This window comes from Centropristis striata, chromosome 7 (assembly GCF_030273125.1).
Source record: "Centropristis striata isolate RG_2023a ecotype Rhode Island chromosome 7, C.striata_1.0, whole genome shotgun sequence".
Lineage (NCBI taxonomy): Eukaryota > Metazoa > Chordata > Actinopteri > Perciformes > Serranidae > Centropristis > Centropristis striata.
In genome coordinates this window covers 3,567,921-3,586,512 of record NC_081523.1, presented here as the reverse complement: position 1 = coordinate 3,586,512, position 18,592 = coordinate 3,567,921, and the positions used below count along the sequence as shown (strand labels likewise).

Below are 18,592 nucleotides of genomic sequence, written 5' to 3'. Positions count from 1 at the left end.
CATTATAGTTCTCCTTTTTATCCGCTTCGAAAATCGCCACGTTTTATTTTGTGTCGCCATACTTGGTCGTTTAACTACTCGTGTAGCTGTATTTAAATAGGGAAAACGTGGAGGAGTTTGGTCGCTTCTAACTGTCCATCTGTTTGGGTCCTAATGAATGAACTGGGCTAAGCTAAGTGCTAGCCAAGTGGCGCCGCGCGCCAGGGTGATTGAGTGCACGCATTGAGACGCAAGAGGTCTGTATCAACTCGTCTTACTTGACCGAATAACATGTTTTAATATGATAAAACGGTGGAGTGTTCCTTTAAACAGCTCTGAATCATAATAAGAGAAACACCTGGAAAAAAAAATCCAAATTGACTGTATAAAAGATCACCAGGTTGACCGAAGCCACAGCAGGTTGGCACTTTCATGTCTGAAGGAAGGCTTTGTTTGGTCTCCTGGATGAAAGCACTTTTTGTATTCTTATTATACCCAAGTGTAGAAAAATGGATTCAGGGATATGCCAAAAGTGCCACACTGGAAGCCGAAGAATTTCATTAAACCAATGTCACAGAGCTCATATTCTTCCCCTGGACATATCAATTCAGAGCTTTATCTCTGAAGAAAAATGGGAAAGCCTCAGAGCCCCGCAGAAGACGAAGAGCCCTCCATTTGACCCCAGCCCTTCACCAGCACAATAGGGACCACCATCCAGGTCTATATCCCTGCTATTCCTTTTGAAAAATGCACAAGAGAGCTTTCATCTGGCTGCCTCACAACCTCTGGCAGTAACAAACTAGGTGGTGGCATACCAAATGAGAAGAGGAGAGACAGAATTAACTCTGCTGTATGTGTTGCATGACAGGAAAGTACCAAGAAACTATCATTTCAATCAATACAAATGGCACAATGAAAAATGAAAGAGTGAAAGTACAAAAGTATTCTTCTAGAGACTTGAGGTGAGGGTGTTTGGGGCCTGCAGATCTGTGGCCAAACCTTATTTAAGCTGTTAATTGCATGGCAAAAATGAGTCAGTATGGGTCATATAATGGTGAGGGATTACTGCAATTACATGACAATGATGGGTCAGGGTGCGAAAACTAGTTTAAAAAGATAAAAATCCTTCCAAAAATGAAAAAAGGGGGCCTCTACAATAATGGCCACAAGTTAAATCTTAATTAACTTTTCCCTGCATTTGGAGCTCAAAGTTCAACCCCATGCATGCAGCATGTAAACAGCATTAATTATAACCCATTTTGATTTGAAAAACTTTGCTTAAGTGCCAGTAATAAGCATTTTAGTTACACAATTAACCTAACAGTGGCAGATATGTGAAAAACATTACTTTAAAAGGAATACTTCAACCACAAAATTATCATTTATACATCAGTTACTCTCCTAGTGTTGCTTTAAATTTGTGAAAACTTCCACTATGAACAAAGAATCCAAAAACAGAAAATACTTGATGTATTTAACTCAAGGGAGGCCTGAGATTGGTTATGCAGAAATGAAAGGTTTCAGAGCGAAAGAACGAAATTATTCTTCTAGAGACTTGAGGTGAGGGTGTTTGGGGCCTGCAGATCTGTGGCCAAACCTTATTTAAGCTGTTAAATACATGACAAAAATGAGTCAGTATGGGTCATAGAATGGTGAGGGATTACTGCAATTACATGAAAATGATGGGTCAGGGTGCAAAAACTAGTTTAAAAAGATAAAAATCCTTCCAAAAAAGAAAAAAGGGGGCCACAAGTTAAATCTTAATTAACTTTTCCCTGCATTTGGAGCTCAAAGTTCAACCCCATGCATGCAGCATGTAAACAGCATTAATTATAACCCATTTTGATTTGAAAAACTTGGGTCAGGGTGCAAAAACTAGTTTAAAAAGATAAACATCCTTCCAATAATGGCCTCAAGTTAAATCTTAATTAACTTCTCCCTGCATTTGGAGCTCAAAGTTCAACCCCATGCATGCAGCATGTAAGAAACCTCCATGACACCTGTGTGGTGGGAACAGACAGACAACCTTTGGTTGGAGAAAGAGAAGAACTCCAGATTACCAGAAGGAGCAGGTACAACAAACACCATATGACTTTAAACATAATCCTGCTTAACCAGAAGCGCTTCATGGGATTGTCTGGTCTGGTCGCCGCAGGACCACCTGACCCACTAAATGCACCGAATGCACATTGAAGTTATTACAGAAAAAGCAGTCAGGGTGCATGATTTTATATCACAGACATCTTCCTTTAAAGGCGCTAAAGTTCACACACATCAGAAGCTTTTTGCGGCGACAAAGTGTTTGACTCACCCGACGCCAAGTGTCTCCACGAGCTGGTTTCTGGACCTGAATGCAGCTCCTCGGCTCTGTTAGCTCAGCTGATGGTCCCTGGGTTTGATTTGTTGCCGTGCAAATGGTCCCGGTGAGGTAGTAAAACGTCAAACTTGTCCAAGGTTCTGAGTTTAGCCCCGTGGCTCACGGCACGTCCCGTCCGCTCCACCAGCAGCCTCTTTGTACTGTCCGCCTTGGCAGCAAGTTGTCTCCCCGCGGACATGCGCAGTCGGAGCCCCGGACAATCTGCTCAGTGGCGCTGTGACGGTGAGTGAGTGCTGCAGGTGTCCCTCTACAGCAGGGGTGGGCAACTTAACCCTATAAAGCCTGAACCATTAAATAATTGCCAGAAAATTCTTTTTTTTTTTTTTTAAACTGGAGTGTTTATTGAACCTGCTGACAGATCATTTAAAAAAAATCTAAAAACAATAGGCATATATGATTTTAATTTGTATCATATTTGATACATCAGTTCTTTTTGTGCAATTTGTTGCTCACAGTTTGTTTTTCTTGAACTAACAAAAACATATAAAACCCAACATTTTTAACCTTTTAAGACTTTACTTTCTTTTAACATTTTCCTCAAACATGCAAAATATGTTTTTCCATATAACACAACATCATACATCTGCTGATATGAAGTTTTCACGCAGCAATGACTGATCCACCAGTGGAATCTGCATATCATTTTTGCTATTTCTTGTATTTTTGTGCAATTTGGTGCTCAGTTTTTTTTTTCTTCAACACATGTATACATCAGGATTTTCAGGAAAAAAATATCACACTGATGATGTTTAGGTCTCAAAAACTTGTGTATCAAATATGATACACTTGGCTTTATAGGGTTAAATGCTGCAGGGGGCCACAATTTTTCATGTTCACTACCACAGGGCCACATATAGGAGCGTGCACTTCACCAGATATGATGAAACTGCAATTTTAAATATGTTTACAGTGCAGTAATTTAACATATTTCATGCTCAAATGCATGTTTAACCCTATAAAGCCAAGTGTATCATATTTGATACATAAGTTTTTGAGACCTCTAAATCATCAGTGTGATATTTTTTTCCCTGAAAAACCTGATGATATAAATAAATTATCTAAAATCCCCACTTTGTATAGAGAGAGAGCAAAAACTGCTCAGTGTTGACCAATTATTCCTAAACATTTAATCCAAATGGCTATAATTTGGTGGTTTGATTCTGCAAACTGTCTTTTTAATTTAGAATTTCCTTAGAGCAACACATTTCACAAAAATACCTGATGTAGCAAAAATGATTTGCTGAAAAAAAATCTGTCATTGCTGTGTGAAAACTTCATATCAGCAGATGTATGATGTTGTTTTATATGGAAAAAAATATTTTGTATGTTTGAGGAAAATGTTAAAAAGAAAGTCAAAGTTTTATTTAGTTGAAAATATTAGGTTTTATGTGATTATGTTAGTTCAAGAAAAGCAAATTGTGAGCAACGAATTGCACAAAAAGACCTGATATATCAAATATGATCCAAATTAAATTCATATATGAAAATTTATATTGAATTTAAAAAAGTTAGCCGGTTCAACAAACACTCCAGTTTTGAAAATTTAGAATTTTCTGGCAGTTATTTCACGGTTCAGGCTTTATAGGGTTAACAGTATAAATAGGAATACAAAAGGTTTGAAGCAAATAAAAAATTACCACTTAGTGTGATTTTTATTTTTTTCAGTGCAAGAACAGCAGAACAACATTAATTGCAAGAAGTCATTTTGTGCATTTTTACACTGCACTTTTAAGATTTAAGAAGTAGTTGTACTGAGGGCCACTTCAAGTGAGGGTGAGGGCCGTATGCGGCCCCCGGGCCTCCAGTTGCCCATCCCTGCTCTAGGTGTAATTATGTTATTTAAAAGTACATTCATACAAAATCCATTATTATTGCCCTTTGATTCAACCAAACTTGAAATCGGCCAAATTTGTTTCTCCTCTACACGTAATAGTAACAGTAATATACGCTCTTTATTTTGGAAAGAAGTCCTATCAACTCCATATGTAACAACCTATTGGAATAACCTTATTTTTTTTATTATTTTATTTTTTTGTTGGCCCACCACCACCCCCACACTTTTGGAGGACAACTTTATTTTTATTTACAGAACAAGAAAAGGTCAAACAACTTAAACAGAAAATAAGGTAAATAATAAAAAAAAAAAGATATTTTTAGATATATAGATATATTTACAACACCAGTTGTTGTTAACATTGATTTCTGATAGTTAATAGGTAGGAGGAGGGTTATTGTGTGGCCATACATATATGCTGATAAGCAATTCAGCAGACAGACAGACAGACCAATGGGGGGATTTTATGTAAATGCTATAGAAGCGTATGTGTGTGTGTGTACTTTGTATTTATAAGTGCTTGCATAATATGTAGAATAACCTTATTAATAACCTTAACTGGAAAAAGATCTGGAATTTAGCTGCTAGATACAGTATATAATCAATAATAAGGTTAACGAAGTATCTTTTAAGATAATTCACAGAATTTACCCATCTAAAGTTTTTTTTTACAATGATTTAAGAAAGACATAGACTTGAACTGCTCTTTCTGTGAAGGACACCCTGAAGATGTTTCTCATTTATTTTGCTCTCGCCCTTTGTCAACTAAATTATGGGAAGATATTTGTAACCTGATTTATTTTTCGATTGAACCTCATTTGTCCCTGTGCTTTGAACATAATATACTGTTTAGTTTCACTGACTTTCCTTTTGCAAAAGAAATACAAAACTATATCATCAATCTCATGATACAGTTAGCCAAATGGCATATCCATAAATGTTGTTACGTTAATCAAAAACCTCTTTCTTGTCTTTGAAAATGAAACCAAACAATATATTAAGTCTATTAAGAAATCTACCAATATGAAAGCTATAAAAAAATTGGAATTTATGTACACTTTACAATGTTTTTGTATGAAAGCTTGCCTCTGTATTGTTGAAACCCCCTGACAGCATTTTGTTGGTGTATTGTCTTGTATTGCACCATGTTGCTTGAATAAAGTTTCAAAAAAAAGAAAAAGAAAAAAGAGTGCTGTAGGTGGAGCTTACCTGCTGCAAGGCTGGCCTACTTTTGTTTTTTTTTCTTCACCGTCCGAACAACCCAGACATATTGATCCTTGAAATAAAATGATGGGGGATAAACCACAGACCAAGTGGACCACATAGAACACATTTATGATGGGGTTGTTTTTTTTAAATACTACCCCTAAATGTCAAAGATCTGAGATGTGACATATATGCCACATTAGGCATTTATTTTTATGATATTTCTTCTTTTCATGTAAATAAATAAACACATTTTCTGCTTACAGAAACACAAATTTGCCTTTTCGTCTGCATCTCCACGACATTTATTAAAACTGTGACATTAATAGTGATTCACAACAAATTGTTTTTCAGATTTGTTTTTAACTAACAAAATAATGAGAAATTAATAAGAAATAAAACAAATAACAAACTCTAATAGGGTCAAATGCAATAAAGGACACCCTATTATCCATCCATCCATCCATCCATTTTCCTCCGCTTATCCGGGGCCGGGTCGCGGGGGCAGCAGGATAAGCGGGGCATTCCAGACGTCCCCCTCCCCAGCCACATGTTAAATGGGTTTAAACTCAGCCTTGTAACAAAAAAATAAGCTTTTTCAAATTAGCTACTTTTTCACATTTCTGTTTCCAGTCACAGCCACATTTTGGAGAAGTCACTTCAAAGTCACATGACCACCACACCAGGGTGTTGAGTATACGTCGCTTAGGGATTTAATGAGTTAATGTGAAGCATAAAGCTGAATATGGGAGATTATAGTAGATTTAAAGTGTTTGTTACAACCATGTCACCATGGGTTCTTATGGGTTCAAACGAGCTAGCAGCGTTTTGTTAACTTTTTAATTTTAGGACTATTTAACCGCATGTGGTGAATAACTTACACTTTATCCAGCCACTCCGCCATACATCTAGATCAGGGATGGGCAACTTAAATGCTGCAGGGGGCCACAATTTTTCATGGACATTTAAAAAGAAATGCAAAAGTAAATGAATACAATTTAAATTAATATAAATGAATTAATATATAGGAAAAGTAGATACATTGTGGATTTAAAACAAAGGTAAATAAACAAAGATGAAAATTAAAACATAAATATCAATGTATGTCACGTTTTCAATTTAGTGTTTAACAGGCAGTCTAATAATTCTGAATAATTTCAGGTGGAAAGTTGCTGTTAAATCTGTTAATTGATCCAATATCACCATCTGCTGGTAAGAAAATGAATGATGATCAGTTACTGAGAAAGCAGGGTTTCCTGCAGGAAAAAACTTTGGCCAGGGAAAAAAAGGATTAATTAATTAATTAATTACTTAAATTGTTTAATTATTATTATTACCCTCAATATTAAAGAGAAGATGCTTAATCAATTTTTATTTTTGGCTCTCAAAATATGAGAGAAGTTGCTTAACAATAAACCCACAAACATGAAGATGGAAATCACGAACTGTTTATTTTTGGGGTCATGGCCTAATAAGTTTGGGAACCCTTGGCACACAAAGCAAACAGAAAATTCAGAAAACAGAAACAGACTAGGCAGTGGCGGACTCAGACTGTTAGAAGGGCGAAAAAATAAAAAGGGCAGATTCTGCACAACATGGAGCCCACCAGCACGCAAAAAGCTATGATGCATCATGTATGATGAAATATTAGCATTAAGTTAAAATGAGATCCAGATCAAAGTAATTAATGATACGGTACTGACAATAAAAACCATCGAACCGATCCATCTAGGGGGGTCCGGGGGCATGCCCCCCCGGGAGAAAATTTGTAAATTTTTAAGTAAAATGCATCTATTTTGTGCACTTTGAGAGCGAAATGAGAGCAAACATCACACATAACATTATTCACAGTTGGGTGATACCGTATTATAGAATCTTGAGAGGACACATCATCATAATTTATTGCATAAAGAGGGCAATCAATGAGTTTTTTCATGTGTAAAGGGCAGCCAATAAGGCACTTTCTCTCATTTTCACCATTCTAGAGGGCACTTTCGCACGCTTTTTCAACCACGGAGGCACCAAGACAGGAAAAAGGCCACGAGAAGGGCTCTAGAAGGGCTCTCATTAAGGCACGTTATCACATTTTCTTGCACTGGAGGGCACATCATCATAAGTCATTGTATGAAGGGGCACCAAATCATTTTTTGCACGTGTAAAGGGCAGCCAATAAGGCCCTTCCTCTCGTTTTCACCACTCTAGAGGGCACTTAAGAGCACTTTTTTCCAATCTTACTGAAATCAGTATCTGCCGATCTGATATTTCCAATCACCGATCACAGCGTCGTAAACAGTAATTAAAGCATTTTAATTATTGTGTAACAAGTATTAAAATAGGAGATGAGAAAGTATTATGAATTGACAACAATCTGTTTTATTGCAGGGAACTTGCAACTCTCCACTCTAGCTATTACTCTCTTAGAGAGACAACTTCAAGCTTACATAGACTGTATAATCATAAATCAAATCAAATACTTTTCATAAGTGCAACATTGCATTCTTTAAAGCAGGGGTCTCAAACTCAAATTACCTGGGGGCCGCTTGAGGCAGTATCTGGGCCGCATCAGGTATTCCACAAAAAAAACTTTGCTGAAAAAATCCAAACTTCTCAAATGCCATTATTAACAGTTATTTAACTTCAATGGCTTCTTCTGAACATGAACTGGAACATGAAATGGAATATTAAAGAACATGAACGGTTCTTCTGAAAAAGGCTTCTCCTGCCTACTTCTTGCTGCCAGATGTATATGTATATATATATATATATATATATTTATGTATATATATGTTCTCACAGAACGGATATACAGAAAGGCAACATGAGACAGATTTTTATAATGATAATAAATACATATATGTTAATGTTATGTGTTATTGTTGTTATTATAATATAAATATTAGTAATATAACATACATGGAATGATTAAATGCTTTATATATAAATTATTTAATGTGCAAACTTCCCGAGTAGGGTACTATTGAACTTCCCTGCTCTGCCCTGTTCGGGACGTCGCCAAACGTCACCGGAAAGACCCGAGTAGTCCCGATTAGACCCGAATGAACGACGAACAGTTCCGGAGGAAAAGTTACCAGTTCAGTGCGCCGCTGCTGCCGCACATGCTCCTACTGCAGAGTCAAACTGAAACTAATCATAACTGTTATCACTTAGTGGTCGTTGTGTGTGAGTAAAAGTTATTTGCATAGGTTGATTATTATTATTTGCTGTATAATGTGTGTTTTTATGGATCCGGACCGGTCGCCATGTTGTGATCCCGCACACAGAGTTTTATTTTTGTGAGACCTCACCACAGCGGGTCCTGTACCTTGTTCATGTGTGAAGCAATTAAAGAGGATTAAAAAACTCTATGGAGTAGCTGCAGTTTTTCTAACAGAAAATGAAGACCAGACTGTCAACTCCAGCATACAAAATATAGTTTACAAACAACACTGCAGATAATAAACTGTCCAGTAGCATTTGCTTTTCATTTTGCGCTCAATATTTATGTCTTTCATGATGACATGAACATCAGGACATTTGTAGATGGCAGAAAGTACCGGGATAGGACCGCACCAAGGTTATTATAGTTAACGAAAACTAACGAAATAACGAAAACTAGAATTGAAAAAACATTTTCGTTAACTGAAATAAAAATAAAAACTGGAGTTTTTAAAAAAACGATAACTAACTGAAACTGTATTGTGTGGTTACAAAACTAACTAAAACTAACTAAAATTATAGTGAAAATGTCCTTAGTTTTCGTCTTTGACAACTTTTTTCATACATAAACCTTTTTGGTTGATATTAAATCTATTTCATCTCTCTGGTTTTATGACTTAGTAAATTTATTGGGGCTGAGATGGATCAGACAAAGGAAATAAAGGAAACATTTATTATGACCTTATTGAATCTGGCACCCAAAAATACCCCATTACAAAAAACTAAAACTAATAAAAACTAAACTAAAACTAAGCATTTTCCAAAAAATAAAACTAATCAAAACTAGCAAACTCACTCTAAAAACTGATTAAAACTAACTGAATTTGAAAACAAAAATTGACAACGAAATTAAAACTAAAACTAATGAAAAATCCAAAACTATTATAACCTTGGACCGCACTAACATTAAACTTTCATATCAAGGTGGGGGCCACAAAATATCATCACGAGGGCCACAATTAGCGTGTGTGTGTGTGTGTGTTTGAGAGAGAGAGAGATAGACATGACGCAGAATGCACTGCAGGCAGACAGCGCAGCACTAAAGACCCAACATTAATTCATTATAACACAAAGCTATCTATGTGTGCAGGTAGATTAGTTCTCAAGCGCTGCCGTGTCGCTTGCATGCGTTGCATCTTTTTTTTTTTTTTTTTTGCCGGACATTCTAGCCCGGGCGCTTCAGATTTCAGGCCGAGCGGGGCGCCTGGCCAAATAAGGTCTGCAGGAAACCCTGGAAAGGAAAGTGAAACTTATTATTTCTACATTGCTGACACGGAGCTGAGACGCCATTACAGGCTGAAGGATATTAACCACAAATCAGAAGGATTGTAACCTGAAATTCAAAGGGACAAACATTTGGTGAGTCTTGCTGTTAAAGGATAATTCACTTATCTGAGAAAATGGCTGAGAAAACGGCTCTTTTTGAAAGTTTCCTGAGCTGCCATGTGTGTTCAGAGACTTTCAGAGATCCTGTGTCTCTGAGCTGCGGCCACAGCTTCTGTTCAAGCTGCCTGAAGAAATTCTGGGAACAAACTAAAAACAAAAACTGTCCCATTTGTAAAACAAAGTCCTTAATTGATGAACCAGCTGTAAACCTTTCACTGAAGGATCTGGCTGACTCCTTTGCTGAGAGACAGAAATCTGGATCATCTGAGACAGAAAAAGAAAAAAAGAAAAAAGAGACGGTGAGATGTAAACATCCAGAAGAGCCTAGATTGTTCTGTAAGGATGAAGACAGAGCTGTGTGTCCTGTCTGTGAGTTTTCTCTCCACCAGAGTCACAAAGTGGTTCCTATAGAACAAGCAGTCAGTGACCTGAAGGACCAGCTGAAATCTGACTTACAGTCTCTGCAGGACAAGAGGGACAAATATGAAGATGTAGAGGACATATACAAAGAAATGATTGAACACTCCAAGGAGCAGCTGTTGTCCACAGAGAGACAGATCAGAGCAGAGTTCAACAAGCTCCACCAGTTCCTGAAAGAGGAAGAGGAGTCCAGACTGGCAGCTCTGAGGGAGGAAGAGGAGCAGAAGGGGAAGACTATCAGCAGAGAGATGAAGAGGATTCAGGAGCAGATCTCCTCTCTGTCAGACAGTATCTCTGCTGTTGAAGAAGAGCTGCAGAAACACAAGGTGCCATTCCTCAGCAGTTATAAAGCCACTCAGACCAGAGCCAGAGTCCAGTGCTCACTGTCAGATCCACAGCTGCTCTCAGGAGCGCTGATAGATGTGGCCAAACACCTGGGCAACCTGTCCTTCAGAGTCTGGGAGAAGATGAAGGAGAAGGTCCACTTCACTCCTCTCATTCTGGACCCAAACACTGCAGCCTACAGTCTCTATCTGTCTGATGATCTGACCAGTGTGAGACATGGAGACACAAACCAGCAGCTTCCTGATAATCCAGAGAGATTCACTAAGTATCCAGATGTTCTGGGCTCTGAGGGCTTCAGCTCAGGGAAACACAGCTGGGAGGTGGAGGTGGGAGATCATCCTCACTGGTTTGTAGGTTTGGTTAAAGAGTCAGTTGACAGGAAGGGACAGAGATATGCTTCACCAAAATGTGGAATCTGTTGTTTAGTTCTTCGGAATGGAAAATACACTAATGTTGTTGGTCAGACTGTCAGAGTGAAGAAGAGTCTCCAGAGGATCAGAGTCCAGCTGGACTATGACAGGGGGGAGGTGTCCTTCTACGACCCTGAAGACAAAATGACTCACATCTACACTCACAGAGACACTTTCACTGAGAAACTCTTCCCATTGTTCAGTCTTGGAAAGTCTGGTAAAGCTAAAACTGCTGATATCAAAATCTGTCCAACAGATTTCTCTGTGCTGTTTAGAAACGGTGGTGAGGTTTAACTGATTCATCATGTTCTTTGTTTATCATGGTGGTGGGTTGTTTTGTCAGTTCAGACAAATTCCAGTTAGTTCCTTTACACGTGACAATGATTAAATGTGAAGTACATACATTTACTTTTCTTTTTTTACATCTTCTTACTATTGAATTGATGTGAACTGAATATTTGGTGTTTTTGTTTTGTATCTACTTAAATTGCTGCTTTTAAATTACTCGACAAAACCTTAAAATTGTAAAAGTATCAGCATCTAATTGTTCTTAAAGTATTTTTTTTAAAGGTACTCGTTATGCAGAATGAACCCAATCAGATTGTTTTATATATTCTAAATATGTTATTGGATTATTATTATTGATTAATTTATGTGGGCCAGATTTGACTACCTAATATAGTGTTATTTGGTTTAATTTACAAAACAAAAATCCTTAATCATTTGAAATAGATCTTTTTTTCATGTTAGAAAAAAAACCTGACTGCCAATTACTAATAAGTGTCTCTGAATGTATTATTATCAGTACATCAAAATTTTATCTTTCAAATCTCATGGTTATCATCAACACTGGTATGTTGCAACACCTCCAATATAAAGCACATTTTAAACATCAAGTAAGTAAGTAAATTAGTAAATAAATACAAATGCAAATTTTATATTTCTTACTTGTGTATGTTTGTTTAGCTTATATTTTAACTGCATGTTTATATTATTGTGTATATATATGCACTATTGTATTTCAATTTGTCCTGTATCTGTATATACAGTGTGAACACCACAATCACTATATTTCTGTTGATGAACATTTTGTTGTTTTGACTTCACACTTGCTTTGCTTTGTCCGTTTCCATGCCAATAAAGACACTTTGATTTGATTTAGACACATTTCATTTCACATTTCTTTATAAATAAATACATAAATAAATAAATAGATATTAATACTGTTTATTATTTATATATATTTTTCTGTTTGTTATTCCGACTTCACACATGCTTTGGCAGTGTTAACGTCTGTTTTACATGACAATAGAGCCACTTTTATTTGATTTGAGAGGAATGAAACAGACAGAGAGAGAGACAGAGAGGGAGAGAGAGTAATACTATGTTCTGTGTCACAACATTTAAATAAAGAAACAAACAAATAAATTAAATAAATAAATTGCTAAGTCATACTACGTTCTGTGTCACAACATTTCTGTAGTAAATAAAATGAAATAGCTTGGTAATATGATATGTGTATCAGTCAATTGTTGATCATTTAAATAGAGCAAAAACCCTAACCTAACCCGCTGATCATCAAATCAAGAAAAAAATACTAATAAATAGCCTAATAGCACTATATGTTCTTTATTACTCGATTGTTGATCATTAAAATTAAGTAAATAAATAGCTAAGTTATACTATATGTTCAGTATCAGTCAATTGCTGATCGTTTAAGGAATAAATGCATTAAATAAATGGCTAAATAATACTATGTTCTGTGTCACTCAATTGCTGATCATTTAAGTAAGAAATAAATAAATACAATAAATAGCTTGGTAATACGATATGTTCAGTATCAGTCAATGTAATAAATGGATACATTGTGCTTTATGTTTAGTATCAGTCAAGCATTGATTAAATAAAGTTTAAAAAAATACAATTAAACAGCTTAATAACACTATATGTTCTGTATCATTCATCAATTGCTGATCATTAAAATAAATAGCTAAATTATACTTTATGTTCACTCAATTGTTGATCATTTAAGTAATTAATAAATAAAATGAATGGCTAAATAATACTATATGTGTTTTATATCAGTCACTTGCTGGTCATTTAATCTACATTGTTTTGGGACAGAGACAGATTTAAATTACAAAAATATGACAGCTGCCAAAATTAGTATAAATAACTCGATAAATGAACTAAAATGCCATTAATTGTACCAATAATATTACAAATAAATGGAGGCATTAGTTAGTTGAGGTTTGTTAACATTAGAAACAGTCAGTAATCACATTTAAAAGATGGTTAAACTTTTCCCTCCTGCAGCTTCACCACATTATAAACTCTAAAAACAGCAGGTCAAAGGTTAAAAAACTAATAATTTACAACAGTCTCCTGAACATATATATATATGTTCAGGATGTGTGTATATAAATATATATATATATATATATATTTCACTTTTAGACATCATAAAAACAAATGCTGACTCAGTGTGTGAAGTCTGCACAGATGGAGAATCATTTCCAACAAGACAGCTCTGTTTCAGAAATGCTTCCACTGCTACATTTGACTAATTTTGTCTCCTATTTAATGCAGTTTTCAGAGACAACATGCTCACATGTGCATCATGTCACCAACATGACTGAATGTACAGAATGTGTACAGTATGTGGCTGCATGGACAAATTTTACTTCCCGTAAACGACACAAGATGGAGCCAAAGTGCACATTTTGAACGCTGAACATTATGTTTCTGTCACTTATTTACATGCATATTATTGTTTGCTGCACAGGTTAATCAATAGAAGCAAATTTTAACAGTTTCTGATAGTTTCTATTTCATAAATATCAAATTGAAAAAAAAATCAAAATTACTTTATTTATCCCTGAGGGGATATTCAGTTAGTCTGTTAGAGTGAGACAGCCTGATGGCTGTAGGAGAGAAGGATCTTTTGAATCTCTCCGTCCTGCAACAGAGAGAGAGGAGCCGTCCACTGCTGTTTTTATGGTCCATAAAGGTTTTGTGTAGCAGATGATCTGGTATTTCAGGATGGCCTGGAACATCTTGACAGGTCATCTCTCCACCACCTCCTCCAGTGTGTCCAACCTGGCTCCAACCACAGAACCAGCTCTTTAGACCAGTCTGATCATCTCTGTGTGTGATGCTGCCTCCCCAGCAGACTGCAGCATAAAACAACACACTACCACCACAGACTGATAAAACATCTGCAGCATCTTACTACACATGTCCAGAGATCTGAGCTTCAAGAAGAAAAAGAGGCGGCTCTGCCCCTTTTTGTAGAGAGCGTCCGTGTTGATGGACCAGTCCAACTTATTATCCAGGTATACACCTAGATACTTAGAACTTGGCACCACCTCCATGTCCACCCCACAGGTATTCACTTGCTGAAGGGGGGCTTGAACCTGCGGAAATCTCTGATCATTTCCTTAGTCTTTGAGATGTTCAGTAGGAGATAGTTCTTGTGACTCCAGTCACTGAAGGCTTTTATCAGATCCCTATATTCAGATTCCTGTCCATTCCTGATACACGCCACAATAGCAGTGTCATCTGAGTACTTCTGGATGTGGCAGGACTCAGAGTTGTATTTGAAGTCCGCTGTGTACAGTGTGAACAGGAGTGGAGCCAGAACAGTGCCTTGTGGAGTCCCTGTGCTGCTCATTAATGTCCCAGAAACACTATTTCCCAACCTGACATACTGTGGTATTCCTGTCAGGTAATCTGTGATCCAGGAGATGAAGGAAAGATCCACTCCCATCTCTGTCAGCTTGTTTTTGAGTATGTTGGGTTGGATGGTGTTGAATGCGCTTGAAAAATCAAAGAACATGATTCTCACATAAACGCCAGTTTCCTCCAGATGAGCAAGGGCACGGTGAAGCATGTAGAGGACAGCACCGTTCACTCCCATGTGTTGTTTGTATGCAAACTGCAGGGGGTCGAGTTTGTCTTTGACTTCAGCTCTCAGTAGACGTAGAATCAGCCGCTCCAAGATCTTCATGATGTGAGAAGTGAGGGCTACTGGTCTGTAGTCATTAAGTTCAGCTGGACTTTTTTTTTTGGTACCGGCACAACATAGGAAATTTTCCACAGTGGCGGCACTCGCCCCAACTTTAGACTGAGGTTGAAGATCTTGTGGAGAGGTTGACATAGTTGGGCAGCACAGTCCTTGAGCAACCTTGGACACACACCATCTGGACCAGCAGCCTTCCCAGAACAAAGTCTTCCCAGGTCCAACCTCACCCCGTCTCTGTGACAGACAAGGGTGGAGGCTCAGGTTTAAGAGGGGGGGTGGATGCTGCTTTGGAGATGTACACATGTTTGAGCCATGCTTTGTCACCATCTAAAAGCTGCCTTCTTCTCATTGAGGATTGCCTTAAAATCACTAGTAATCCAAGATTTGTTATTGTGGAAACAGCGTACAGTCCTATGTTTGGCTGTGTCTCTACAGAAGTTGATGTAATCAGTAAAGCAGTCAACCTGTCTGTTAATGTCCATACTGTTCTCCTCTGTTTCAGCAACACATTTCAATCTGTACATTCAAAGCAGTCCTTTAGAGCCTCAGTGGCCTCTGGTGTCCATTTCCTGACTGCGAGTTTAGTTGCAGGCAGCCTCCACACACAAGGTTTGTAACAAGTCTCCAGAAGAACTAAGTTGTGATCTGATTGTCCAATTGGGGGCAAGGCAGTAGCTCTGTAAACCTCTTTGACATTAGCATACAGCAGATCAAGGGTTTTATTTTCTCTGTTGGGACAATTAACGAACTGTGTAAATCCAGTCAGGTGGGAGGAGAGGGAAACATGATTGAAGTCTCCTGATATTATCAAGAATGCTTCTGGATGTTTAGTCTGTATCCTAGCAACGAGGTCATGTAGAACTTCACATGGAACTTCAGCAGTTGCCTTGGGTGGAATGTACACAAGTATTGTTATGATATGACTGAACTCTCTTGGTACATAATAGCAAATTTGTGCAAAATCAGAGAGCTACCAAACAGTGCTGCTCCCCCATGAAGCACATTACTTCACAGAAATCCCATTCTGTTAATCAGACATGCTGTATGCCCAGGGTATCTATGAAATCCATCATTGCTGTGACTCTTGGTGTGGTTGAGAATAATCTCAACAAGTTATGTTTCAGTTTAATATTCGTGGGTATAACGTGGAAGTTAAAGTCCTGTGCAAATGAGCCAGGAAGGAAAATAGCTTTTATCATAATCATTATTATCATCATTATCACCTGATTATCTCTGAAAATAAATATTGACATTGTTTTGTTTATAATATTTATCTAAACAAGTCTGGTAAATCACATGTATCATGAGCAGATTCAGTAATTCGTTTTCAGTATTTACAGTCGTTTTGAGGGGAGGTTGCAATGAAATTACATTATAAAAACTTGCTGCTTTGAGTAACAAGTTAGTACATGTAGCAATAAAACTTTGAGCTCAAAGGTCCTGCGACATATTAAAAAAAAGTGTCAAAGTCGAAAGATAGTGATGGCTGTAATCTGCAATAAAAAAGAAGCACTCAACGTATAAATGTTTCTGAAAAACTGCACAGAGACATACACGTACACATAAGTTTAGCATCGGTGGTCTTTTCATCACCTGTGTTCCCAACAGTTTCACTGTCACAAAGTATATTTTCATTGTGACACATGTAACATCAAACACAACAATTTTATAGTCTGAAACTCTGGACCATCTTGTAAGGAGTGCTGGTGTTGAAGGACAGAATCCTGTTCTATCTGCAGGTAATAAAAACATGTGACTGCTTTTATCTCTGATAATGATTAACTAATGGAAGATGTTGGTGATGTTGAGATCAGATTCTGACATTGTTGAACAGAACTGCGACGCCATTACACCGTGAGATCTCTGACTGATCACTTGAAGGATTTTAAGCAGCAAACTGAAGAAACTGGATTTACTTTTTCTGATCATTTGGAAACGGCAAAATGGCTGAGAAAATTGCTCTTTTTGAAAGTTACCTGAGCTGCCATGTGTGTTCAGAGACTTTCAGAGATCCTGTGTCTCTGAGCTGCAACCACAGCTTCTGTTCAAGCTGCCTGAAGAAATTCTGGGAACAAACTAAAAACAAAAACTGTCCTATGTGTAAAAGAAAATCATCAAAGGAACATTTTTGGGTGAATTTTCCACTGAAGGAACTGGCTGACTCCTTTGCTGGGAGACAGAAATCTGGATCATCTGAGACAGAAAAAGAAGAGAAGAAGCTGGAGGTGGTGTGTAGTAAACATCCAGAAGAGACTAGATTGTTCTGTAAGGATGAAGACAGAGCTGTGTGTCCTGTCTGTGAGTTTTCTCTCCTCCAGAGTCACAAAGTGGTTCCTATAGAACAAGCAGTCAGTGACCTGAAGGACCAGCTGAAATCTGACTTACAGTATCTGCAGGACAAGAGGGACAAATACAAACAAGTGGAGAAAACATACAATGAAGTGAGTCAACAGTCCAAGAAGCAGCTGTTGTCCACAGAGAGACAGATCAGAGCAGAGTTCAACAAGCTCCACCAGTTCCTGAAAGAGGAAGAGGAGTCCAGACTGGCAGCTCTGAGGGAGGAAGAGGAGCAGAAGGGGAAGACTATCAGCAGAGAGATGAAGAGGATTCAGGAGCAGATCTCCTCTCTGTCAGACAGTATCTCTGCTGTTGAAGAAGAGCTGCAGAAACACAAGGTGCCATTCCTCAGCAGTTATAAAGCCACTCAGACCAGAGCCAGAGTCCAGTGCTCACTGTCAGATCCACAGCTGCTCTCAGGAGCGCTGATAGATGTGGCCAAACACCTGGGCAACCTGTCCTTCAGAGTCTGGGAGAAGATGAAGGAGAAGGTCCACTTCACTCCTCTCATTCTGGACCCAAACACTGCAAACTGCTGGCACTATTTGTCTGATGATCTGACCAGTGTGAGATATGGAGACACAAACCAGCAGCTTCCTGACAATCCAGAGAGAAACACTAACTATGTCACTGTTCTGGGCTCTGAGGGCTTCAGCTCAGGGAAACACAGCTGGGAGGTGGAGGTGGGAGATCATCCTGACTGGACTGTAGGTTTGGTTAAAGAGTCAGTTGACAGAAAGGGGCAGAGATATCCTTCACCAAAATATGGAGTCTGGTGTTTATTGCATCGGAGTGGAAAATACACTAGTGGAGATGGTCAGACTGTCAGAGTGAAGAAGAGTCTCCAGAGGATCAGAGTCCAGCTGGACTATGACAGGGGGGAGGTGTCCTTCTACGACCCTGAGGACATGACTCACATCTACACTCACAGAGACACTTTCACTGAGAAACTCTTCCCATATTTCAATATTGGAAAGTCTGGTGATGCTAAAACTGCTGATATCAAAATCTGTCAAACAGATTTCTCTGTGCTGTGTAGAGACGGTGGTGAGGTTTAA

The 18,592-nt window shown here is 37.9% G+C and overlaps 3 protein-coding genes across 4 annotated transcripts in view; 2 read left to right on the top strand and 1 right to left on the bottom strand.

The window, feature by feature from the left end:
* Nucleotides 1–2,508, bottom strand: part of kank1a (KN motif and ankyrin repeat domains 1a) — a 110,032-nt gene extending 107,524 nt beyond the window's left edge. Inside the window, exon 1 of one of the 2 annotated variants that reach the window (XM_059336284.1) lies at nucleotides 2,291–2,508. The gene's annotated coding sequence lies outside the window, so the exon portion shown is untranslated. The remainder of the gene's footprint in view (nucleotides 1–2,290) is intronic. The other variant, XM_059336285.1, reaches the window with a different exon arrangement.
* Nucleotides 2,509–9,766: 7,258 nt separating this feature from the next.
* LOC131974905 (nuclear factor 7, brain-like) lies at nucleotides 9,767–12,257 on the top strand. Its single transcript, XM_059337407.1, has one exon. It carries the CDS (start codon nucleotides 10,013–10,015, stop codon nucleotides 11,465–11,467), a length of 1,455 nt encoding a protein of 484 aa, XP_059193390.1. The 5' UTR covers nucleotides 9,767–10,012; the 3' UTR covers nucleotides 11,468–12,257.
* A 4,883-nt stretch (nucleotides 12,258–17,140) lies between these two features.
* Nucleotides 17,141–18,592, top strand: LOC131974357 (nuclear factor 7, brain-like). The gene has a single exon (XM_059336632.1). It carries the CDS (start codon nucleotides 17,141–17,143, stop codon nucleotides 18,590–18,592), a length of 1,452 nt encoding a protein of 483 aa, XP_059192615.1.

Coding starts and splice junctions, on each gene's coding strand:
- LOC131974905 (XM_059337407.1), top strand. CDS start 10,013: ATGGCTGAGAAAACGGCTCTTTTTGAAAGTTTCCTGAGCTGCCATGTG.
- LOC131974357 (XM_059336632.1), top strand. CDS start 17,141: ATGGCTGAGAAAATTGCTCTTTTTGAAAGTTACCTGAGCTGCCATGTG.